At 53.1% G+C, this 23,639-nt stretch overlaps 11 protein-coding genes across 11 annotated transcripts; 5 read left to right on the top strand and 6 right to left on the bottom strand.

The window, feature by feature from the left end:
- Positions 1-1,128: 1,128 nt before the first annotated feature.
- V2A60_004046 (pyridoxal phosphate-dependent transferase) lies at positions 1,129-2,226 on the top strand (the record flags this gene model as incomplete). The annotated part of the gene is made up of 1 exon (XM_083255370.1): positions 1,129-2,226. One exon carries the CDS (start codon positions 1,129-1,131, stop codon positions 2,224-2,226), a length of 1,098 nt encoding a protein of 365 aa, XP_083111496.1.
- A 532-nt stretch (positions 2,227-2,758) lies between these two features.
- V2A60_004045 (isopenicillin N synthase family dioxygenase) lies at positions 2,759-3,813 on the top strand (the record flags this gene model as incomplete). Its single annotated transcript, XM_083255369.1, has 4 exons — positions 2,759-2,935; positions 3,008-3,115; positions 3,178-3,597; positions 3,673-3,813. The coding sequence occupies 4 exons, from the start codon at positions 2,759-2,761 to the stop codon at positions 3,811-3,813; spliced, it is 846 nt and encodes a 281-aa protein (XP_083111495.1).
- A 1,019-nt stretch (positions 3,814-4,832) lies between these two features.
- V2A60_004044 (uncharacterized protein) lies at positions 4,833-5,843 on the top strand (the record flags this gene model as incomplete). Its single annotated transcript, XM_083255368.1, has 1 exon — positions 4,833-5,843. One exon carries the CDS (start codon positions 4,833-4,835, stop codon positions 5,841-5,843), a length of 1,011 nt encoding a protein of 336 aa, XP_083111494.1.
- Positions 5,844-6,358: 515 nt separating this feature from the next.
- On the bottom strand, positions 6,359-8,235 carry V2A60_004043 (uncharacterized protein; the record flags this gene model as incomplete). The annotated part of the gene is made up of 3 exons (XM_083255367.1): positions 6,359-6,747; positions 6,845-7,979; positions 8,059-8,235. The coding sequence occupies 3 exons, from the start codon at positions 8,233-8,235 to the stop codon at positions 6,359-6,361; spliced, it is 1,701 nt and encodes a 566-aa protein (XP_083111493.1).
- A 2,084-nt stretch (positions 8,236-10,319) lies between these two features.
- Positions 10,320-10,628, top strand: V2A60_004042 (uncharacterized protein; the record flags this gene model as incomplete). The annotated part of the gene is made up of 1 exon (XM_083255366.1): positions 10,320-10,628. One exon carries the CDS (start codon positions 10,320-10,322, stop codon positions 10,626-10,628), a length of 309 nt encoding a protein of 102 aa, XP_083111492.1.
- Positions 10,629-11,017: 389 nt separating this feature from the next.
- Positions 11,018-12,364, bottom strand: V2A60_004041 (uncharacterized protein; the record flags this gene model as incomplete). Its single annotated transcript, XM_083255365.1, has 1 exon — positions 11,018-12,364. The coding sequence occupies one exon, from the start codon at positions 12,362-12,364 to the stop codon at positions 11,018-11,020; it is 1,347 nt and encodes a 448-aa protein (XP_083111491.1).
- Positions 12,365-13,875: 1,511 nt separating this feature from the next.
- On the top strand, positions 13,876-14,289 carry V2A60_004040 (uncharacterized protein; the record flags this gene model as incomplete). The annotated part of the gene is made up of 1 exon (XM_083255364.1): positions 13,876-14,289. One exon carries the CDS (start codon positions 13,876-13,878, stop codon positions 14,287-14,289), a length of 414 nt encoding a protein of 137 aa, XP_083111490.1.
- Positions 14,290-14,334: 45 nt separating this feature from the next.
- V2A60_004039 (uncharacterized protein) lies at positions 14,335-16,006 on the bottom strand (the record flags this gene model as incomplete). Its single annotated transcript, XM_083255363.1, has 3 exons — positions 14,335-15,241; positions 15,307-15,439; positions 15,523-16,006. The coding sequence occupies 3 exons, from the start codon at positions 16,004-16,006 to the stop codon at positions 14,335-14,337; spliced, it is 1,524 nt and encodes a 507-aa protein (XP_083111489.1).
- Positions 16,007-16,484: 478 nt separating this feature from the next.
- On the bottom strand, positions 16,485-18,760 carry V2A60_004038 (uncharacterized protein; the record flags this gene model as incomplete). The annotated part of the gene is made up of 4 exons (XM_083255362.1): positions 16,485-16,817; positions 16,972-17,269; positions 17,320-17,737; positions 17,794-18,760. 4 exons carry the CDS (start codon positions 18,758-18,760, stop codon positions 16,485-16,487), a joined length of 2,016 nt encoding a protein of 671 aa, XP_083111488.1.
- Positions 18,761-19,657: 897 nt separating this feature from the next.
- V2A60_004037 (uncharacterized protein) lies at positions 19,658-21,829 on the bottom strand (the record flags this gene model as incomplete). Its single annotated transcript, XM_083255361.1, has 1 exon — positions 19,658-21,829. One exon carries the CDS (start codon positions 21,827-21,829, stop codon positions 19,658-19,660), a length of 2,172 nt encoding a protein of 723 aa, XP_083111487.1.
- Positions 21,830-22,966: 1,137 nt separating this feature from the next.
- V2A60_004036 (uncharacterized protein) lies at positions 22,967-23,448 on the bottom strand (the record flags this gene model as incomplete). Its single annotated transcript, XM_083255360.1, has 4 exons — positions 22,967-23,090; positions 23,138-23,191; positions 23,248-23,321; positions 23,374-23,448. 4 exons carry the CDS (start codon positions 23,446-23,448, stop codon positions 22,967-22,969), a joined length of 327 nt encoding a protein of 108 aa, XP_083111486.1.
- Positions 23,449-23,639: the final 191 nt, after the last annotated feature.

The following is a 23,639-nucleotide window of genomic DNA, read 5'->3' as shown; positions in this document are numbered from 1 at the left end:
GCGCTGTCGACTACATGTACGATTTGGTAGGCATCGATAGCTATTTTCGTGTTACGCTATCATTCGCTGGCGACAATTATTCCCTTCAAGGCTGCAGGTATGCGTATTTTGGGACGGTTGTCTGCCGTCTTGCCTAGCGCATTGTATCGACCGACATGATGGCAGCTGGTCACAAGTCGCGTGCTTTAGAAGACACGCATGCAGGGGGCACGAAGATTGTTGAGTTGGGCTTCAAATGGCTTTGCGTGTGTGACCCCGCGGGCCGCCTTGAGTGAGTAGTGTGATAGTTTATTACTGAGTGTACTAAGGCAGGTTACGTAAAGAGAATGCATGGGTTCATCATTCTGATTATTGATGATTCACCTCCTAGAAAGGCCGAAATGCTTGATGCTGTATTGTTTGACCGCAGTAGCACATTGATGCTCAAACGTGCGGAGTCAACATTCACCCCTGCTTGATACTAACGTCATCGCCGCATATGATCGATCTTGACGGCTCATCATGGCCGATCTCCACGGCGCATCGTGGCCGATCCTCACAGTCCATCACAGGCCCACTTAGGCATGAATCTTTGAGTTCCGTCAAGGACATGTGGAGCTCCGGATACCGTTGCATGTCTCACAATAACTAGTGGCCGCAGTCCAGTGATGTGATTCACCTGAATTTCTTGCAGCGCACCTCGTCCCTTATACCCCATCCCTAGACAGATTTGTAGATGACCCATCTGCCATATAGCTCCTGATATGCTGCCCCCATACAGCCAGCCTTACCCTTTGCGGTCCTTTGGGGTATACTGGCGAACCCTCTTCATAGGGTTTCCTGTAGGTTGTTCTCATCTTCACTTGGTCTACTAGTCAAAAATGTTTCCATGACTTGCTGGAAGGCACTTCATGTCTGACTCGAATGCGTTGTAAACCCTACCGCTCTGTGTATTGCACGCGACCGAAATCCACTCACCATTGTCTACCACTGTCGATATCACACGGGACTGAACCTTCCTCCCGCACTGGTGTCTTTCTACGAAGAGAAAATATCTCACACTGCTTATATGAACCTCAATAGTACCATCCACTTGCTCTGAAAGCAGCTTTGCTCTTCGTATCACGCACTTACAGTGTCAAGGCAACCATGAATTTCCGGCGTACAGCTATCGAGATTGAGGCTCCAGAAGAAGTTGGCCAAACCATTCACCACAACCTATGTGATAGTGCCATCGGTGACCGAAGTCTCAAAGACCTAGGTATTGAGATTCCTAGCGACCTTCCGTTGGCGTACACTGTCCACTTGGGCAACCATCGTTTTCGTTCCCTCATCGCGGCACGATGTGGCCTAGAGGCCGAGGATATTCTAGTCACTGCAGGAGCATCCTCCGCGTTATTCGTCGTCGCGACTTCCCTTCTCAGCGAGAGAGACCACCTGATCATAACTCGACCAAACTATGCTAGCAATGTCGAAACGCCCAGAGCGATAGGTTGCGAGATAACACATGTGGACCTGAAGTTTGATGAAGGATTCCAGATTGACGTCGAAGACATAGCTTCGGCACTCAGACCAAATACAAAACTGATCAGCCTTACCACTCCGAACAATCCTACAGGTACATCAATGTCAGAGGAGGACTTGTACCGAGTTGTAGAGTTGGCCAAGACTCACGGCTGCTATGTCTTGGTCGACGAGACCTATGCGGAGCTAACATATCTGGATCGACTACCTGCCTCTGCATCTCTTGGATCCCACGTCATTGGAGTCTCTTCCATGTCCAAAGCTTTTGGTGTTCCTGGCATACGAGTTGGGTGGATATCGTCCAAGAACAAAGAATTGCTCGAGATTTTCCTGGCAGCTAAAGAGCAAATCAGCATCACTGTGGGCGTTCTTGACGAGTATGTGGCAGAGCAAATTATGGAACGCTGCGACAGTATCTTGGATCCTATCATACAGGAAATGAAGCGGCGGCTGGATATCGTCGGGGCATGGGTCGATTCAGAAGACCTGATCGAGTGGGTTCGACCGAATGGAGGTGTGATGGGCTTCATGCGAATGACAAAGGAGCCTACGGGAGGCACAGAAGCATTCTATGAGAGATTGCTGGCGGAACATGGCACATACGTAGGGCCTGGACGTTGGTTTGAATGGCCTGATACCTATTTCCGTCTTGGGTATGGATGGCCAACTTCGGAGAGCCTTGAGAAGGGCCTGGTGGCAATCTCAAAAGCAATGCGTGGCTGAATCCACAAAGCTTTTGAGGTGGCGTTTCGGGTACAAGTCTCAGGTTACTGTATATAAGTAATATTCAATAAACACATGCAGCCCACATTAAAAAAACAATTGCACCATTGGGCTTGCAGATTTGAGCTCCAATCTCGATACTTTCGGCTACTTGCTGCTGCAAATAGACGAGGCAAGAAAGAGAGAGAAAACAAGTGTACATATTAAGATTCTGATTGTCATTGGTTGATGAGACCGCCGTTGGATGATCGCAATGCATATGCATGCGCTTGTCTTGGACTGCTAGCAGATGGGGCCCGTATGGCCTAAGATTGGATGTGATGCGTATGCAGGCGTTGTCCTCTGTCTACGTACATCGATCATGAGAGAGTTTCTAGCAGTGCGGGAGGTAGCACAACGGTACACATTTCCTATGTATATAACCTGACTACATATGAGCAAGCCCAGTGATAGATCGCCGACTACAGTCAACGTTACTTCTTCTCTACGCACATCTTCTGTATCCAACAATTAAGAGATTTTCTCGCAAGTCATGCCATCAACTATCGTGCAAAGTCATGTGGAGATCTCCAGTCATGAAGTAGATGACTTTGAAGCCCTCCCCATCATTGACTTGGGGGCATTGAGAAGCCCCGATATCCAGGAGCGTCGTAAGCTTGCTCGAAAAATTGACAAAGCTTGCGCCGATGTCGGGTTCTTTTACGTCAAGGTCCGTACTTTTGTTGTCCGAGCCTCTCGAGGCTATTGACCAAAGCTACTAATGCAAGGACGGATCAATCAGAACCATGGAGTATCGGAAGAATTGATCAGCGCAACTTACGAAATGGCTCATCGATTCTTTGCGCTGGAGGAAGAAGAAAAAATGAAATTCTTTCTTGGGAAATCCAAGGTATGTCGATGAAAATATAGCTTTTTTTTCCCGAGATGGGAATCTAAACAATGAGTCTCCAGAACTTTCGCGGGTATAGTCCGTTGTATGGAGAGACAACTTCAAACCCCGAGCTTGAGACAGATGCCGATAAAAATTTCCCCGGATCACTCTCAGAGGCATTCGATATAGGATATGAAATTCTGGGAGATTTCCAGAAATCACCAGACGATCCGCCGCCCGATGACAGCTACGGACTCCATGGGGAGAACCAGTGGCCTGGCGATGACGTGTTGCCAGGGCTTCGAGATTCGTATATTCGTTATTTCGGAGAGGTCCTGGAACTGGCCAGGGCGCTGATGAAGGTTTTTGCTCTTGCTCTGGATCTACAAGAAGATTTCTTCGATCCGATGATGAAGTATCCCGGCGTCACCTCCAGGATGCTACATTATCCTCCGCAGCCGATCGAGGGACAGAAGGTCCCCGGGCTTGCAGCTCACACGGTAATTGACTACCCAAAAGCTCCCTTGATTATTGCATGTTTATCACGGTTAATCATTTTTCTTTTCTTATTTCAGGACTATGAATGTTTCACAATCTTGTCGCAAGATGATGTTCCGGCCCTTCAGGTCCGAAATAAACATGGAGAATGGATTACCGCTCCGCCAATACCGGGAACCTTCATTGTTAACGTTTCAGACTCTTTGGCAATGTGGTAAGCAGCCGAAGTGTTTTACCTGCCTGATGGAAGTTAATCTCTGCCATTTAGGACCAACAATAGGTTCAAATCGACCATTCATCGAGTGGTGAACCTGACTGGAAAAGAACGGTACTCGATTCCATTCTTCTTTGGTGTAGACTATGAAACAACCATTTCCGTTTTGCCAAATCAAGTCACGGAAAAGAGGCCCCCGTGCTGCCCACCGTTCAAAGTAGGCGAGGTAAGCCTGATGAGATTTGACCCCATGTTTACCCAAATCGCAAAACTCCGTCGGCTGATGACATGCATTGCAGTATGTGCGAAAAAAGCTATCAGCCGCATATATAGGATACGGCGGGGAACCCGCTGGCCGTAAACCGGCCTAGTAGTTGGGTATCGTCTGGTCCACAGGGTTCGGTGCTTCGATGGCTGGGACGGGCTTGTTCAATATTAGTGGGTTGGGGTTTTGAGTTGAGCTAGAGAGCTATAAAGATCACTATTTGAAACTCGAAAACATACGATACATGGTGAAATTGATAGTATTTACCCCTTTAGACACATCCAACGCTGCGCTGCTGCCTGTACTTCGAGGCTGTAAGCCTTTCGCACATACAACTCAGCTGGACAACGGCTCGGGCTAGTGTCTTGAATGACTGATAGCAGTAGTATAGTGGCAACAGTAGCTACTCTCTAAATCTTCTACAGCTCCATACGACATGGACTGCACTGCTCCGGCGAATCGTGCCATTCTGAAATGGGCTCGATGGCGCACGAAACTGCATCGCATTGAGACATGTGGCCCCGCCAAACTTGACAAATATGATGGCAGTCTCTACTAGGTATAATGAGCTCATAGACGAGCAGCAGTTCTAATGAAAGGGCCCAGAGATCGCGCATCTCGGTGGGCGTCGGTGGCCACAGAGTGACCCGGGCTATAAAGCCCGCTTCACACCCCGTCTGCATCGCTGGTACCAAAATCTTCAACTTTACTATTGAGAACTTGCTTCGACTCTTGTACTCATTATTAAAGTGACAGCCATGTCCGAGCCATCAGATATCATTCATTTTCATGTCCCCGACGTTGGGCTGTCTTTTCGAGCAAAGCTACTCGTCGACGAAAATCCAGACGTTGTTCAGAACCTCCGGGCCCAACTGCCACTCGACAGTGTGTTGGGCCATGTTGTCATTGCCGGCGAGACGTTCTGGACGCCGAGCAAGATTGTGCACCTCGGTCGAAACAACATGGTCCAGCGGCACCAGGGCGCCGTCTACCTCAACGCGCCGGGCCAGTCCATCTGCATCACCTACGGGAAGATCACGGAGAGCGCCACGATCAACAAATTCGCCCAAGTGCTCCAGGAGGATCTGCAGGTGCTGGAGCGCATCGGAAAACTCGTCTACGAGCGCACTGTAGCGCAGCCCCGTCACGAGATTCTCAAAGTCGTCATCTCGAGCGAGCATTCGACTCCCAGTCCCACCTCTCCAGGCACTGCAACACCAACAGCCGGCACGGCGCCTACGGGTGGCTACCGCGAGGTGCAGGCGCTCATCGAGGATGAGATTCGGCGTATATGGCTGGAGGAGCCGGCCGAATTCCAAAAGGTGCGCTGGGGAGTCATCGACAGCGGCGCTGGTACCGGCGAGCAATACTTTACAGTCCTGGTACATCTCGAAGCGTACCTGATGGTGATTGGCGGCGATGTGATGTACCGTTTCCTGAAGCTTGCCCGGTACGACGACATTCCGCTCCCTGCGCTGAAGCGCTTGACGAGGGAGTTCCTGGTCGGCAACTTTGACATATTCGAGTTCATGGCGGACCTCGGGCTGCCGAGCATGCACAGCATTGGCCAAAAGTACTCTGACGCGTTGGGCGCGCTCGAGTCAAAGGAGGAATACATTGAGCTCACCGGTGCGATGCAGACGTACATGAACCGTATGCACCGCTGGTCTTACTTTATCTTTCCGTGGCATTTGGGTGTTGCCTTTCCGCACCGCAAGCCCGAGGAAGTCGTTTCACTTTCCAAGATTGTCGACCGCAAGTCTTTTTGAAAAAAGGCTGACATGCTTCTGGTCTATAACTAGGCGTAAAGGGGTGGCTATTTGGGACCATGCCTAGCTATTAGAACAGATCGGTCCTAGCGACAACCAGCACAAGGTTAGAACAGGAGCTCGAGTTCAAAGCAAAATACTGAGAGATTAGTACTTGATCGAATCTCATGTGAGTCTATACCTATTGCTTACTGTATACAACCTGTATTGGCAGTACTCTTATCATGAGCCATACTGATATTGTCATCCCAGGAAGATGCAATCGTGGTTGTCATGTGTCGATATGAGATCCTCACGCCATGTTTTACCAAGGCCATCAGAAGGCCACAGCACGGCAGTCATACTTTTGAGCGCGACGCAGCAGAGAGTAAAGTGTGCTAGGAATGCACAGTATCGCGATTCTGCAGGCCGATACAGCCGATCGTCAAGATGCAGAATATCCTTCCTTTGGTTGATTATTTTGGGAAAAATCCCGATACCTGTTTGGCTCGTCTAGTATAGAGCGAGACAACGAGCTAATGGTACGCAAATAACAGCCCATGCTCTCCCGCAATGTTCATGTTGCCAGGTGTGAATCCTTCGGATACATAGCACGGGAAAAAATCCTCTTGCCCACCCATGAAAATATCCTCAGACTCACTACGATGCCGCAAGTAGGTGTCAAGGTCACCTCCTTCGACCGGCATAGATGTTGTTGCCAAAGCATGACGGGTCGAACCTGTTTTGGCCGCCAAGTTGAGCATGCTAAGCAATTTCGAGTGAGATCGCGGACGGGTCAGTTCTAACGTACTCTGTGTCGTCGGCTCGGGCAGCATTGTGCCGTCATCAGTCGCTAGCAGGGTAAGCGCCAGTTCGTCTGATGTCCGGGACGGTATCGGAGACTTGTAACACAGAGAGCTGGATACTGTGACCGAAATCTTAGCAAATTATGCTCTTCTCATGCGCTTTTGGTTTTCTCATGTTGCAGCCTCTTGCGCCTCGGATACAGGTAGACAACTCACCATCTTCTCGTCTCTTTCGGGTCGTCATTTCTCTCAGCGTCTGCGATACATGCGCACCCAGCGCGGATAGTTTCAGACTCTTCACCATCTCTGTTATCCCCAACTTCTTAAACTTGGCCAAGGCTGGTGCAAGCTGCTCCTTTGTGCACCGCGAAGTATACGCCGAGTGAGGAATGTCTGAAGGCAGCGCAATCAGATACCCCAGATCGGTCTCTTTCCCGCTCAAAGCCTGAGCCCACTCTTGAAACTTGCAGCCTTGATCCACCCAGTTGAGACATTTATTGGCGGTTTTGGCGTCGTGAAATCGCTCGGGAATGTCACGGCAGAGCTTCTCGATCAAGGTGGTCCGCATGTTGCGGATCCAGTGCTCTCCTGTGTGGAATCCCGCTTCCACGACATGTTTGTAAATGTTATGACACTCAAACCTGTGATAAATCTTCATCAAATCGCGCACATCAGCATTTTCTTTCTTGGTAGCAATGGCAGCTTCCCAGCCCTGGCCGGTTGGTAGCACTGCCTTGGCTTCTCTTATGGCATACAAAAACTCTTCGGGGTGATACTTGCACTTTTTCAGGAGTTCCAAGGTGCTCGGTTTGAACTTGATTTCTGTGCAGCTTGCAAACGTTATTCTTGTGCATGCTTCCGATTCGAGGCTGCCATCAAGCGTCGCTATGGCGGCGGCGGCTTCTTGGAGCTGAGGGTTTACTATCGACATGGCTGGGCCTGAATGGCCGATGGAAAAGCCCACTTCTGGGCCCCGATGCGCTGTCCGTTCCGCTGAATGTTGCCCTCGACGGTGATGTGACGCTCCGTAGGTGTCAAGGCCGTCCGTGTTGGATATCGGGGGCTGTTCCAGTTGCGGGAGCTGTAACGGTCGGCGATCGTATCTGGTGCGCTGAGATCTTATCGAAGCAGCTTCTGAGCCACTGAGGGAGGAATTCTGCGGTTGCAGAGCTTCTGCCAATGGTACCGAGCTTGATTGATGTCGCCGGGAGCTGGGTGTGGTAGGATTGTGGGCTTCAGCCATGGTTGCGCTCTGACACGGGGCAGGTGTCGCCTGCTGGTCGCCATCTGCAGGGCCGATTTCATGTGTCGTTGTGGTGGGTGGTGTGATGCTGGTTCGATTCACGTCAATCTGGTGCCAGCCCTGTTAACTCTGGACGCCTGCGTCTGACGGCCTTGACGTGGATAATGACTCGTCCAAGGCAACATACCTTGTCTTGGTATAACAGGAAGAAGAAGCGGTTTAATGCCGAAGTTTCCAGCGCAGAAAGATGCTGGTAGCAGGTGAAGACCTCTTCGGCCGAGATCGAAGTTTCATTGTCGTTGAAGTAACGGGCCAATCTGGCCAACAATGCTTGAAGCTGTGTGCGTGATGGTGACGACGGCATTCTCAGTAATTGGATCAAGTGATCGGGGCGGTATTAGCATAAAGGAAAAATCACGAGGATATAATATAGCGCCTATTAGCCCCGAATAAAAGGATGGTAATACAATGTACGTTCAAGGGTCCAGCCCTGTCAGTGCCGTTGCCAGCGTTGGACAGCAACAAAGTGATGGGCAGTATGGCGGCACAGTTATCCGGAGAGTAATCCGTATAGACGATCTGGCTAGCAGGTCTCTCACCCTACCCAAAGGTAATGGCTCCTTACGCGATCAGCGTCGGTGAGACTAGGGGTATCAGCAGGGCTGGTGAGCCTGTGCCGGCCGCTAGTACAGAGATGACAATCTACCAGCAGATGGATTAGCACCCTCTCACCCTCCAAATCTAGAATGCTCCGAGACAGTCTGATGATGTGGCCAATCCAAGAACTTGCAGTACTAGTAAGCAGCTGACAACCCCTGGCTCGCCCCCTCTCTGCAAGGATCCGCCATGCGGCTCCCATCCGATTCGGCGATCCATCAACATCTGCATCGGTTCGGGAAGAGCGGAGTGTGTCACATGTTCGTCATTCTGTCCATTAGTTACTGAGTAGTGACCTGACTGTCGCCCTTGCACAGCGATCGGATGGTGAACTTTCTTTCTGGTATAGCTATCCACTATTTACTCCGTGAATGAAGTCGAAAGTATAGGCATGACAGACTAACTGATTGCTGAAGCGAGTCGACGGCCGCAAAGAACACGACGTTGTCGAACAAACTTTTGATACATGATACGAAAAGCTTGTCCAAGGACGGCTCATGAAAAGACTCTGTAAAAGTATACTCGCTGTGGAAAAATGACAGTGAAGGAGCATGGGAGTAGAGAATTCACTCATCGGGCCCGCCTCCGAGCCAGCATTGGGCTTAAAAACACAGAAATTTACGAGATGTCACCTCGTATTAAGTTATGCATTGACTCCTGGCCGGCTAGCGAACTTTATACAGTCCGGGATCAAGGCGTTGGGTAATACGGAGCAGCCTCTGCATTTCGTAACCGCAGTCCGTAGTATGCGTCGGGCCGTCCGCTCCACTACCGGAATCTAGTCGTGGCACAAGAAAAAAACTGTTGAGAGTTAAAACTGGGGTGGTTTCTCGACAGCAAAATATCAGCACATGCACTTCTTCAACCTCGCACCGTGCTGATCGCAGTGGCTGGCGAAAGAAGCGATCACGGCACTAAGTAATGGTGCTTGGAAATCGGGGACGGCCGGGAGACTATGTTCTCCAATTTTCTCTGCACTTTAATTCCGTAAGAGTTCGACAAGAATCACAACAGTAATAATAATGTTGATGAGTATGATCTTTTCATGGCGCCTTGTACGGTCCCATTTGTTCACAATCTGCACATCGCACGACATGGGCGGGGCAAAGCATCATCACAGCTTATTCTCATAGTTCCAAGATGCTCAAAATGATAGCTCAGCTACGGACCGAGACTTTAGCACCACGCAAAGCGACCGCATTCAGCACTGACGGAGACAGCCTGAATTCCCGCGCTTCTACACTTGCTGCTGAGGCCATGGCCAAAGCTGTCAGCTCGAACAGTTACGGAAGGTTCTACTGTGCAATCGAGAAGGAGTCAATTCTGGAGCTTTTCCAAGAGTATCCCTTACATTCACCATCTAGGTGGCACAAGAACTGAAAACTCAAAACGTAGTTTGAGCATCAGCCACGCTGCCGATATGAGGGATCAGGAGCTCGAAATGTAACATGACATCTTTTATACAATGAAGAAAATTTATCTCGCCTTCTCAATTTGCTTGATAGATTTCCTCTCGCTGGTGCGAACTGGGAAGGAAATCGGTGTTGGGCTGTCGATTCCGATCGTGCAGGCGTCCTACTTTGTGACAAGTACACATGTTGCTTTGATACGCTTGCCTCTGCGGTAATTTAGATCCCTCAACACTACTTGGGCGCAGATTTGAATGATCGAAGCGTGCTCCGAGAACATTGGCGACATTCACAAGTACAGACCAGAAAATGACCCGTCGGGGCTTTTGTCCGTCCTCGAAAGGCGCTACTGTGAGTGTAGCCCTGAAAAAGAGGACAGCCGATGGAGCAGCTCAGCAGGAGCGACGACAGCAGGTCGTCGTATACGGTCTACAACGAGCACATCGCGCGCCCCGCGCCTATTCTCATCACGGCCAAGTTTGGCGGCCTGGCCAACTCTACCACGGCCAGCGGCACTCGGTCCAAACTCCTGTGCCTGTCCCCGAGCCAGAGAAGGAAAATTTCGGCCGTCGCAGAATACTTTCCTTGCCGGCGCTGGTCTTGCGATCAAAGTCCCATGACTATTTGGGTGCAAGCAGCCGTTCTCAGCCGTCTTCTGCGCCCTCGAGCGATTCCACGACATGGATCCTAGCCTCTCGAGCCAATTATGGAGCTACACAGGTCCCAATCGCAGCATTTCTGCAAGGCAAAGGTTGTAGGGTTATGATAAGCATTAAATGCGCGATGCGGTGATTTTATGTACCAAGGCATCGACGAATACAGGCCATGCCAAGTGACATACCAATAAGAAAGAAACTTGGCGTGGCCGAAATGGCCATGTGAGAAAAAAAAGTTGACAGGGAGGGGGCTGCTAAGAGGAACTGTATCCGGCTCCTATGCTGGTAGTACGCGAATATAATGATGAAATGCTTCATCCTTTTATTGAGACGTGTACAAAAGCGAGCAACGTGGTTCAAAAGCAGCTACGCTGACTGAAAGCTAGGTATCATTCTCTTCATGGCAAGCATGCCCATACTTCTCTTACTCTTTCGTTTCTTTGGCCAACTTTGCCGCCTTGGTCTGCTTTTTCTTCTCCAAGCTTGCGAGAAAAGACGCCTCCTGCCTCTCCATGGCCATCTTTTGCACCGCATCCTTGTTCCTCTCAATGAATTTCCTCACTTCGTCTTCCTTGTAGAAGCCATCGCCATCCACCATGTCCTCGTCAAACTCGACCCCGTAGCTCGTATCCCGTTCCAGAATCACCCTCTTGAGCCCCTTGACCAGGCATGACCGTGTCGTAATGGCCCTTTGATCCGAACTACCTGGCTCCACATCGGAGATTTGCGTCTTGATGACGCCGTTCCAGATGTAGTCGCGCTGCTTCTCGACCAGAAAGTCGCGCCGACGGCGTTCAAACTCTTCGCGCACGCCAAACTCGGCGAGCGCGTCGCGCGTGATCTCGGTCCGGTCCGTGGTCATGGTCGTGAAGCGTCCCTCGCGACGGCACCGGGGGATGAAGTCCTCGATCCAGAGCCGGAACGCCGGGCGCTGCCGCATGCGCTGACGATCGTTGTGCTTCAGGCTCTGCACGTCCTTGAGCAGGTTGTGGCCCTCGTCGTGGTTGGCCTGGTCGGGCGGGCCGGTGGCGGAGGGCGTGATATACATCATGCGGCAGAGCGCAACGTACTCGAACATGGCTTCGGCGCTGGGGAACGGCTCGTCGACCCAGGTGCGAGCGTACGCGCCGGCGTGCGGCAGCCCGAGGAAGTCGAGCGCGCGGATCGGGTCCGAGGTTAGATGCACCTTGGCGCGCAGCTTGTTGACGGCCTCAATCTCGCGGATGCGGATAAACATGCCTTTGTCGTCGACGGTGAGCCCGTAGGGTCGCACGAGCGATCCGACGAGGTTCCAGATGTCGCCGTGCGCGTGCTTGAAGAGCATCCATCTGTGCGACTCCAGACTTGGCGAGACGCGGATGTCGACTTGGATGTGCTTCTTCTCATTGGCGGTGGCATCCTCGGCGCTATCCTCAGTCGCTTGGTCCTCGGCCTCAGTCGGCCACGGGATGGCGAGGTTGGAGGCAGCACCGTCGACGGCGATGGTGCGCTCTGCGCCGAGGAGCTTCGCCATCTCGCTGATCAGATCGCACCCGGGCTTGGCGTGCTCGGGGTGTGGCGGCAACGGCGGCGCATCGGGGCGGCGCTGAAACACGAGAAAGTCAATGTCGCCAAAGTCCTGCTTTCCGGGCCCGTCAATGGGAGAGTCGACGTGGACGTAGAGTTGGCGTAGGAGGGCCTGGCAGCGCCGCTTCTGCGCGTGGTAGAAGCTGGGCAGCATACGCGGGGTGCGCAGCGGGGAGGCGCCGGCTGAGAATGCAGAGCCGCCCATGACAATGTGCAATATTTGCAGGAGAATCGAGGCCTGAACAGAACGGATGGAGGGTGATGTGATGAGGATGGTTAATCTGGGAGCTTAGTTGCACAATGAATGTGTGACTCAGTTGTGGTGTGGCTTCGGCGCAGGCGATTTCCGGGCTGCGATGGAGCGAAATGAGGAGATCAAAAAAGGAAGAGTCAAGCCATCTATGTATAAACATTGAGTTTGCATTTTCTGGTTTTATTGATGAGTGGTGAATGAGCTCTGTTTGCAGCGTCTCATAGCTCAAGTCTCACAGCTCATCACTCATCACTCATCACCTCACTTACGGCTCACAGCCTACAGTGCAGCGGCGCTGTCATTCTAGCGCCCGTGCCAGGTGATGAGCCTGCGTGCAGCAAACCGTGTCGTGCACGCGTTTCAGTTCCATCACTTGTGCAATTCTTAATGTAGACTCACGGCCTTTTCTGTCAAACTTCAGTTGTTCTCCCTACGAACCATTTCATGTCAACGATGGCTGAGCCTAGTGAAGGCCGAAGGACACCGAGGGGCAAGGCCATAAACCACTCACCACAATCTTCATCTGCGAGTCATAGCAATGGAACAAATGAGTGATTCCCAATCAGCTGCCCCATGGTAGACCCAGTCAAGTCACGTATATGAAGTAACTATCCCTGCACTTCATATACACCCAAGCAAGAAAGCCGCCCTACCGAGATCTGCCGGGCCAGAACGCTTCCCGCTCCTGGCGCCAACTTTCTCCCCTTCACACGTTTAACTTGCACCTCGTATTGTCTCTCACCAGCCTGTCCTGGCGCTTGGCTCGCTTATTCGAACATTTTCGGGCCCAACGTCGTGACCATCTGAATCTTCGGGCATCATCTCTGCCTTGCCAGGGCTTGTGTCCGGAGGCACATTGGCTTACATCGCCCAGCGGCCATGGTCCTGCCACGACCCACCCTTTGGCCAGGTAACGACACAGTAGGCTTCTGCTTGCCTAACTATCATGATTCGACACTCACATTTGAGACTATCGCTTTGGCCGTCATCCTCAGGGCGCTTGCACCTTCTTGTGCTGTCAGCATGCAACATCCATATCATTACCATGCCGGCAATGTTCCCGGCACAGCGTCAAGTCTGCAATAACACTATCCAAGTGTCTACTGCCAGTCAAAGTCTCTTACCCCGGACGTCATGGTCCCTTTCTTGACCATTGAAGTTGCAGCCCAGGGCATCATTCGCATCCGAACTATAAGGTGGGGATCGACATTTCTAAAATCAAAAGTGTCAGAAACTCATCAAATCTTTCTTGAGACTTCGCTATGCTTGGTATTGCCTACAGCGGTGGCTTCACCTCATTATCGACACATTCATCCCTGTCGTGGCCATCATCTGCGTTGTTGCGTCGCTGCGTCTCGCAGATAAGCAGCTAGAAACGACTACTGACTAACAATCCTGACTCTCATTTTGTGTTATCGCATTCTATGTCAAATTTTCGATGACCGGATACCCTGCAGAAGTCCATGGCAGCGTTGAGTCGCCTCAAGCTCTTGACTGGGGCGGAAGCAGCAAAACCAGCGTCGTGCTCGCAAATGCAACACAAGCCAGACTACGGAAATCAGAGAGCAGCAGAAACCGAGAAACTACTTCTCTATCTCTCCGGGTCTATTCTGCGCAAAAGACACCTCTATATGCGCCTTTTGTTAGTTGACGACGTCACAAGCGACCTTGGTGACGAGATTGCCGATTGCATCCAAGATGTCATTGAGGCTATGTTTGCGGACTGCACAATTGTCATGGCGACGGGTCGTATGGAGGCTCCTCACAGCATGCAGAAAATCGTCAGGATAAGCCAGGAAAAGATCATCAACATGATTGACCGTCCGCGAGTTAGACACCAGCGATTGGGTGGTTCAGACTCTGACATCTTTTGCTAAATATATTACATAGGGTATAAATGTACCACGGTCACAACGTAGCGCCTATTTCTGTCGCACGTATATGAGAATGAAAAGTGCACACAACTGCAATACTCCGGCAGCAAAGAAGGGCAGGCCGTACCACGACAGGCCCCATCGCAGGCCGATGCGGAACGCGCTCGCCATGACCGGGCCCGCCAGCATGGCGCCCGTGGCGGCCATGGTCGACACGCAGGCGTACACGGTGGTCTGCTGGACGATGCCCGCGCGGTCGGCGACGGAGACGACGACGCTGACCAGGGACGGCATGTAGCCGCGGTTGCACTCGTACAGGGCAATGGCGGCGACAAAGGCAGGGCCGGTGGGCGCGAGCGCCGTCAGGAGGCTGCCGAGGACCTGGACGCAGCCGCTGGCGCGCGCGAGCCACAGGTCCTTGCGCAGCGCCGACATGTCGCGCCGCAGCATGAGCCAGCTGAGGCCCGGCAGGACGAGCACGAGCACGGAGAGGTTGGCGGCGGCGACGACCGACGACAGCAGGCCGGCCCGGGCCCACGACCACCCGAAGCGCTTGGTCGCGTACTGCAGCCGAAAGGTGGTCTCGTAGGCGCCGAGCGAGGTGAAGACGACGCCGCCGAGGAGCAGCGTGAGCTGCAGGTTGTGGCCGAACATGAGGCGCAGCGCCGCGGCCGCCGAGGCGGCGACCTCGGCGGCCCGCACCCGGAGGAGGCTGAAGAAGCCGCCCGCGCCGCCCGCGCCCGGCGCACCGAGGCCGCCCGCCGCGGCGACCAGCGGTGTGTTGCGCAGCTTGCGCGGCATCGCGAAGCCGGGAATCGTCATGAGCGCAATCAGGAGCACCCCCACGGCCTGCGTGCCGACGGGGCCGGCGCGGTTCATGATAAAGTACACGGCGGGGCCCGTGAGGAAGGCGACGGACGTGCTGTACGCCTGCATGTAGAAAAAGAGCGTGGTCCTTGCCTATTTGTTAGCCGTGTGCGGACGCGGCCGGCGCGGGACGGCATCGAACGCTCTGCTCACCTGTTCTTCTCGCTGACGAGGCTGGCGCCGACGAGGAATCGCATGGCACTGTACGTGGCGCCACCACCGCCGATGAGGGTCATGCATGAGGACGCGTAGATCCAGCGCACGTCGAAAATTTGGGGATTGAGGCCTGTACCGTCAGCATATGGAATTTTTATTTTATTTTATTTTTTGACCTATGAAGCAGTAAAGAAGAAGTGGCGATAGACTCACAGACCAGAAGGTGGCCGCCCTCGGAGAGGAACTGGCCAACCCAGATGAGGCCGAGGACAATGTGAGGCCCGTACTTGTCGGCAATGATGCCGTAAGGGATCGACATCAGCAGGCCGGGCATGACTGAAATAGTGTTCTCCATGCCTATGATCCATGCGAGGTCCGCCTGGACGGTCTCGTGCTTGCAGCGGGGATCGCCGTAGGGGTCCGTGACTTGGGGGAACGCAGCGCGACACAGCGAGCCCTCGACGAGGGCCGCCACGCCCGCCGCGCAGAGGGCGGCCGCGAACTCTACGGCCGTCATGATGAAGAGGAACGGGACGGCGGTGCGCAGAAGCTGGCGCGTGGCCAGCGGCTCCTCCTCCCTCTCCTGGGCGGCGTAAGCCTGGGCGTGGGCGCTCTCGTCGTCCCGGCTGTCGCGGAGCAGCGGCGCCGCCTCGCTGGTCGGAGGCACCGCAGGATCCGCGCGCGGGAGGCCAGCCATGGTCGCAATCGTGCTCGCCTACGGTCGCAAACGCCCTTGCAAACGGCGTATCTCTGATGAAAAAAAAATCGCGTGAGCCGTTGCCCGTAAGTTGGGGGTTGCGCGAGTTGAGAAGCCGGGAGCCGCTGGCCAACAACACACTCGAGGTCTCGGACCAGGCAGGGGGGGTGGAGCAAGGCTCGGAGACGGGCTGGGTCAGCGGGCCACTTGCCTATTTGGTAATGTAATGCTTGATCAAAAGGAATTTTTGAAAATTACGCTAGCTGGTCGTTAGCCGGGTGGTTAGCTCTTGTCGTGGTTCTAGTGTGTAAATGGCGCGCTGCAAGGTGGATGGGAATTGATGTACATGCCAAGCCAATAATAGCCAGTGTGGTATAATTCATCGCATTTAGTTGGATCATTCTTTTTCGAAGAGACATTACTTTATTGAATAAATACAGATAATTCATGATATTGTCATATTACCATATACACCACATCAGCGCAGCCAGTCAAACGTGTCCATCAGCTCAAAACTAAAGTCCGGCTGGTCAAAGACGCCCCAGTCCACCATTTCCGGGCCAGCCTCGTTGGCCGCACCGCCGTTGAGCGTGTAGTCGAGCACGCGCTGTATGATGACGCTGCAGTTGCAGCACAGCGTCGCGTTGGGGGCCGTGTCGCGCACCCAGTCGAAGAAGCCGACGAGCATGCTCAGCTGCTGGATGATGCTGGACCGGCTCACCTTGGGGTCCAGCGGGTGGCTTCCGCGAAACGTGGGGTAGAGAAGCTCCTGGCAGAGGACGCCGGCACCGGGCGCACCGTACGAAAGGACCTGAGACGTTAGCAGAGAGCGTGTCTATGGAAGAGGTGATGGCTGTAGCGGTGGTAGATGTGATGGTAGTAGTAATGGCAGATGTGATGGCAGTAGTAATGGTGATGACGATGCAATGACGGTGGTGGTAGATACCGGAAGAAGCAGCACTTACAATCCATTCAAAGTTACGCCGCATCTCCTGCATCGAGAACCGATCTTGATTCATCCAAAAATGAAGCGTGAGCGAGACCATTGTCACGCTGCCGATGAGCAGCTCCCCTTTGCCCGCGTGGTTATATCGCTGCAAAAGCCGCTCGGCAAAGAAGAGATTCTGTAAATGCTCCAGGTGCGTGAATGTCTTCATGTACGCAACATTCGGAGGCACATCTATACAAGCCAAATCGCTAGCGCAGAATCGCAGCCCTTCAGGGAACTGGTCTTGTAGAGAGCACTGTCTGTGCCGGAGATCCCTGCCAAGAGTCAGCCTCGTCCCGTCCCGTCCCGTTGTTGGGCGGCTTACAGAAGATAGTCGATATTTACATGGCTGGATTTGCTGAGGGTCGCCTCGAAGAGCTCGTCGCGAATCATGGAAATCATGAACCGCGCCCGAATCGCCGTGCTCGAGTACAGCTTGCCTTGCGTGTTCCACCCATTGCTGTCGAGGGACTGCGCCGCGCGCTCGAGTCTCGCCGTGTCCAGGAGGTCCTCGTCCGAGATGTCCAGGGGCATGGGCGTCGAAAAATAGCGGTGGCTGATGAGCGGCGGCCTCCCTGTAAAGGCCACGCCGAGCTTGTCTCGGGTGAAGACGTGCACGGCGATCCGACGCCTGTGCTCTGTGTAAAAGGTCGGGGTGTACGGGGCTGGCTGCTCCTCCGCCTGCGCTCCGAGAAACGTCATGCAAGCGACGCTCGATGCGTTTTTATCCCAAGACGACATTGCTGTGGGCAAGGGTCAATACATAATGATTGGGGGCCGAGGCTGGGCGGGGACCTACAAAGCTCGCCATCGACGAGCGAATTGAGCGTGCCGAGACGACGAAGCATATCCACCAAGAAGATGCTGGGTTTGCTGAAATGCTGCACGAGCCTGATACAGTAGCCGAGGTTGAGGCGCGCCGCCTCGATAGAGGTGTTGTTCTTGGAACGCACCAGAAGTGTCTTGTTGAGGGCGTCAAACATGTCGCTGGCGCGCTCCATGTGTGCCCACAGCAGGGCAATAGATTCCCATCTCAGATTGCTGCCGCAGAATGAGTCCATCCATGACTTGCAATCTGGGTAGTCATTCTGAAAGGGTTGGGAGGTGTTGTTGCAGAGCGTCTGGGCAACAGCCTCGAGAGCCTTGTCTGCGCCTAGATGCCGTGAGGCGGCAAACAGCTTCTGCATACTGCGTATGATGCGGTCTACCGCAATGTAGCTCCAGCCCTTGGGTTCCGGCTCACCATCGATATACACCATCTGCTCATTCTCCTGCCCAGGAAGGGCACGCAGGACCACGAGACAGGTCTCGCGGATCATGTGCGGCAGATCCTGGAACAGCACAACAGGCTGGCACGGGACCGCGCAGCCGCAGTCGTCGTCCGGCGTGCTCGCTCCGCCCAGCAGCAGCAGACTGCTCTGCGTCTCCTCCAGGACCGAGGTGTGGCCCAGCCGAGCGCTCGGCCGAGGCGTGGGCAGAGCCGGCGAGACGGCCAACGGACCGGGACCGGGCGGCTCCTCCACGGGCAGCGGCGGCGGCGGCGGCAGCAGCGGCTCTACTGCCAGGATGGCGACCGGGTCCGACAGCTGCGACGACGTCTCTCTGCTCCTGCTGGGCGACGGGCCCGAGTAGAAACACCCGGCGCCCAGGTTCTTCTTGAGGCAGCGGGTGCAGGCCGGCTGGCGGTGGTCGCACGACACCTTGCGGGCGCGGCAGGGGTTGCACGCCGCCAAGCGGCCGTTGCGACGACGGTGTGACGTTTCCATGACGGGCGCGCGACGGGTCTATCTCCTCGATTCGATGAGACACATTTCTTTTTGTCACAGTTGCATGTGTTCGCATTTCGTGATGAGTTTGTGCTCATGTCAGGCGGCCCCAGGCGAACCCCGGTTCAAGCCTGGTGTGCGCCACCAGACGGTTAGCGGCAATGGCGCGTGGCTGCATGGTGTAACCGATTTGGTAAAGACTGTGGCCCCGAGCTCTCTTTTCTACAAAGCTTCAACAGATTGTCACTGGAAAGATAGACCTGAGAAATTGAAGCCTGATATTTAATAGAGGTCGAGCGAGCCGAACGTCGCCGACGTGTCGTCGCTCGGACAGTCGTGCAAGTAAACTCACACTTGTACTGCTCCCGTCTTCAATTCGAGGCCGTTCTCAGCAAGGCGGGGAATAGGCGGGTATCTAGGTTATACACACGATAACATATCATGGCAACGTAATATAGATGTGGGCTTGATAAGTGATCGTAGGCAGCAGCTCAATGATAGATTCCTCCCAAGTGTAAGCTCGCGACTATGCCGTGGTTCTTCAATGCTCTGTACATGTACACACTCTATTACCGTACACATGAGAAGAAATATGCAAAAGCGCGCCTGAAAGAGGTAGGACAGGCTCATACCGCTGCATCACTGCAAAAGAGATGCCTCGCCTCCACAGCTTTCCCCAGATGGAGGCTCGCAGATAGTGAGGGTTCCTATCTCCTTTCAAAACTAGCACCTAGACGCTTAGAGAAGTTTGGGGTTCGGCTTGTTTGAAGGGAGTACACATGCTAGTTCAGACCGTAGATCGATAGAGGACGCATTGAAACTAGCGACAGCAGGGACGCTACTACTAGTAGAGCTAGCAAACTACCTAAGGAGTGATCGCCTGCTGCAACGAGGCCGCTACAAGATAACGAAAGATAGACCTGCTCTCCTACACAGTTCGATGCAGCAACTCAAGCAAGCTTCACCCCGAAAGACGGCACCCTTCCCCTCAATGCTAGCATAGGAGTACCGGCGCAGATAATCACTTCCATCCACTGCCGCAATATGAATGTCCACGCCTTCAGTGAGCTCATTCCCAGGTATCCAGTATCCGCAACCCTTGGCTTTGCCTTCTTCGACATTGCTATCCTTGTCATGGGGGCACCTTTCTATGATTAGTGATGTAGCTAGTGTATCAAGTGCAGAATCCAGTTGCGCCTCTTCAGGAGATGATTTTTCCTCGCCGCCGATGAAATGCTCCTGGCGGTCGATTAGGGAGAGGCTCAGCCTGATTCCGCGGCGCCTCCCCTCTTTCTCTACCATCCACTTCACTGTTTTTCTTTTCAACAGGTTCAACGGCTGTGTAACCGGGAGTCGCGGCGTGTCGTTGCCAAGAAGCATCGCTTCCGATCGGGTGTTGTGCACAATGTCGTACTGCTCCTTGTCATACCATATGACACCCGGCTGCCAGGAAAGGGACATGAAGCCTCTTTTTCCAATCACATTTTTCTCGAGGAAGTCAAAGTAGACAGTCTGCCCACCAAATGAAGACATGACAACAGAGCGACTGTCAAACGTTCCACGGCCCTGATAGTGGCCGATCACGATCATTGCGTCTGTTAGCAGATCCCGCACGTCGCACTGCGCTTTTGATTCCGTTTTCAAGACTCTGAAAACATTTTTGATCAAGTAGCCTGTATCTGCATTCCAATGGCGCCTTCTGTAAGTGACGACTCCCAGTAAATCGGGGTGATGAAACAGCGACAAGGCAAGAACGCTTGCCGTGATCTCTGCCAGAGCCCACAGGAATGTTTCCACCTCCGAGTTCGAATGGCCCTCCTTTTTAAAGAGTATCCTAAGGAGCCCATTTTCCTGTACATCATATTTTAGATATTCACGGACCTCTCGGATGTGCAATATTGAAACAGGGCTGCTATCACTCCGTGTACTTTCGCTTTCTCCGAAAACCAGGGCCAACACATGGCTAGGTTCCAGCATCGGCTGCATTTTCAAGTGCTGGAAATGTTTTGATGTGCCTTCTTTCTGATCTCGATAGTGACACTCGAGAAATGAAACAAATGAGAGATTGGCTGCAGCAATTTTCACAGCGCTGCCTATTGCGCTTCGCACTGCCGTCAAAGCGTCCCCTTGGTCGACGTTGAGCTCTCGCAACAGCCACTGGAAGTATGTTCGGACTTTCACCATCCCAACCCATTCATTGCTCGATTTGAGCGTAGCAAGATCTTTTGGGCTGCCGATGGCGTATATAACTGTGGCTTTAAGTGGCACATCAATATACCGCTCGTCTTCAGGGTTCAGGATGTGAATGCGGACATTGCTGTCTGCTGTCTCCAAGATTGGTGTTCCGTCCTGCAGGTATATGGACGGTGGACTACCAAGACACCACTTTGTAAATGTTGTCAGCCAAGGCGCCAGATTGCTTACTGTAAAGACTGCCCGCACGGCACCGCTGTCCCCGATACGATAGAGTTCCCTGAAAGCATCGACCACACCCTTCAGTGAGTCGGCGCTAGGGGCTCCCCTGTGGGAGGCCATATATTTATCGAGTTTTTTGTCGTGTTGGTGAACTAGTTTGCTTAGCAGGCAGTGCCAACCAACCAACTCATCGCCGAAACTTGAAAGTCGACATCTGGGAACCAAACTCTCCATAAGATCTTCCACTTGCATCAGCGTGGGTACCATAGACTTGTCGCCTGTAGAGTTGTCCAGCATATGATGTATCAACTTTGTGCACCGGAATGTATCCATGCTTGCTCCCAGCGCTGTAGCAAGGCCCAGGAACTGGAGGCCAGCCTGCGAAGAGCCGAAGTACGTGGCGCAGTCATTTGCAGAGTAGCCAACAGTGCCGCGAATGAACTTGAGAACTGCATGCGGTGGCGTCGGAACAACCGTTTTTTCCAGCTTGCGACACGTCTCGGGGCACATCGCGAGTGTGTTTCCAAAGCGCTCGCAAGCCATGATAGCCAGTGGGGTGACATTGTCGCTGGTAGCAGCTTTGAATAGACCGCTAGATATAGATATCACGGAATCTGCGGTTTTTTCGATACCCCACTGTGCTTGAAGGGCCATTGTAATTCTCAGGTAACGTAGGACCTCGGGGAACTCAAGATAGTGCAATGAGGCATTAGAAAGTATGCCTAATACAATGAGGCTGTCTCCGGCGGGGTTTCATGCAGCTAAACCCAGGATAGGCGCGGAACTAGCCATTCTTGTAAGGGGTATGACTTCTTATCTGTTTGGTGGCCAAGATCTGCGAGGTCCTCAAGTAACTGCAGTTTCAAGCAAAAGAGCATAAGGCATGGTTGGCATGGTTCATGGTCGGCATGGTTCGTGGTCGGCATGGTTGACAGGGAGACTTTCCGATGAGTTGAGCATTAATGACATCAATGGAGCGGATAGCCCAGCGAAGGAAAAATCCTTCTCTTGCAAGAAACCGTGCTATGTTTTGGTCTTTTTCGTAGCTTATAAGCGAGTAGATGTCTCCCAAGGCGGACAATTGCCAGCCACTCTGTTAGCCCCCGTGATCTGAATCTTCGGCGAATCGTGTTCGGAGATTCGTCGTGTAGACCTTGACAGCATTGATCCGTTGCCAGTAAAAATTTTATCCAGAGCAAATTGTATCTTATCACCGGCAACCGCTCCGAGCTCCAAATTCTACGCATCGAATGGGCCCGGTGTCATATGTATCGGAGGTAGAGGCCTTTATTCTTTCACTGCCATTGTGACTGCAGGGTGAGAATAGCAGTGCCAAGATGAGTGAGCGATGGGTACTGGCGAATCGAGGCCCCATGTCGGATTTGTCCCAGATGGCTCACTGCAACTGTGCAGGCGCCGTCCGATCGCAAAGGGCGATGGAGGCTTTTCAATGCGGGGTTGGCCCTTGTTGAGCACGAAGTGTGGCGCCCAGGAAAGCGCCAAGTAAACGAAAGCGTGGTGGTTCTCGTAGAGCTAATAATTAAGAGACGGCTGACAACGGTTCACCAGACGTCGGTTGAGTCGCTCTAGCCATGGCTATTAATGCGCGAGAGGCCAGGGAGCACTCCAAGCCGTGTCAGAGCATGATTGTCAATTTCCGCAGTCAATGCCGAAGCCGCGCCAGCATCTGCATCGAAAGGCGGGGTAGCAACATCAATTCATGGATTTATATTAGCGCAGATAGATGCATCTCAGTATCTGTTACATATAGCTGCCAATCGCGAGATCCGGTCACAGCGACTCGTCGGGATCATCGTCCCAAGTAGCCTCACAGTACACAGACTTGAACTGTACATCGCCGATCGCATGCGTGCCCTGCGAAACCTCCAGGTATTCTCCGGAGCACTTGAGGTCACTGAAAACGTTAGGCGGTTGCAACTCGGCTGCCAGAGGACGACTTACGCATAAAGTTCGCAAATTTGGAGAGCCCCGACTTCAATTTCGGTGAATATTGGCCTGTGTATGGTTAGCAATGTGTACAACGTACGAGTCTCTGGGGGGGGGGCGCGGACTGTGTCTTCTTCAAATCGGTGCAGCTATATCGATAGATGTTGAATTCGTAGTCATCAGGGGCGTACAAAGTAGCCTGGGGGGACAATCAGTAGACGAGCCATGGTATATACCCATGTCGTACGCACAGCAACGAATTTGGTGGAATCTTGAGCAAGCGCAAGGCTGCAAAAGGCGAGCGGGAACAGGTTGAGGCAGCGCATTTTGGATGTCTGTTGCGAATTCGGACAGTCAACTGCGTTACAACTTTCTCTGGCATAGACTATATAGTCGGTATGATCAGCACGAGACCTCTCACCGATTGTAAATGCGCAACTGCAAGTCTGAGACTCTAGGCGATCTTGCGACGTGTACGACTTGGTACAGGGAATTCTGCATTCAGCCTTGAAAACTG

The sequence above is a fragment of the Cordyceps javanica genome, chromosome 2 (genome assembly GCF_051103115.1).
Source record: "Cordyceps javanica chromosome 2, complete sequence".
In the NCBI taxonomy this organism is placed as follows: domain Eukaryota; kingdom Fungi; phylum Ascomycota; class Sordariomycetes; order Hypocreales; family Cordycipitaceae; genus Cordyceps; species Cordyceps javanica.
The sequence above is the reverse complement of the archived record's forward strand: the minus strand, read 5'-3'. Positions and strand labels throughout refer to the sequence as shown.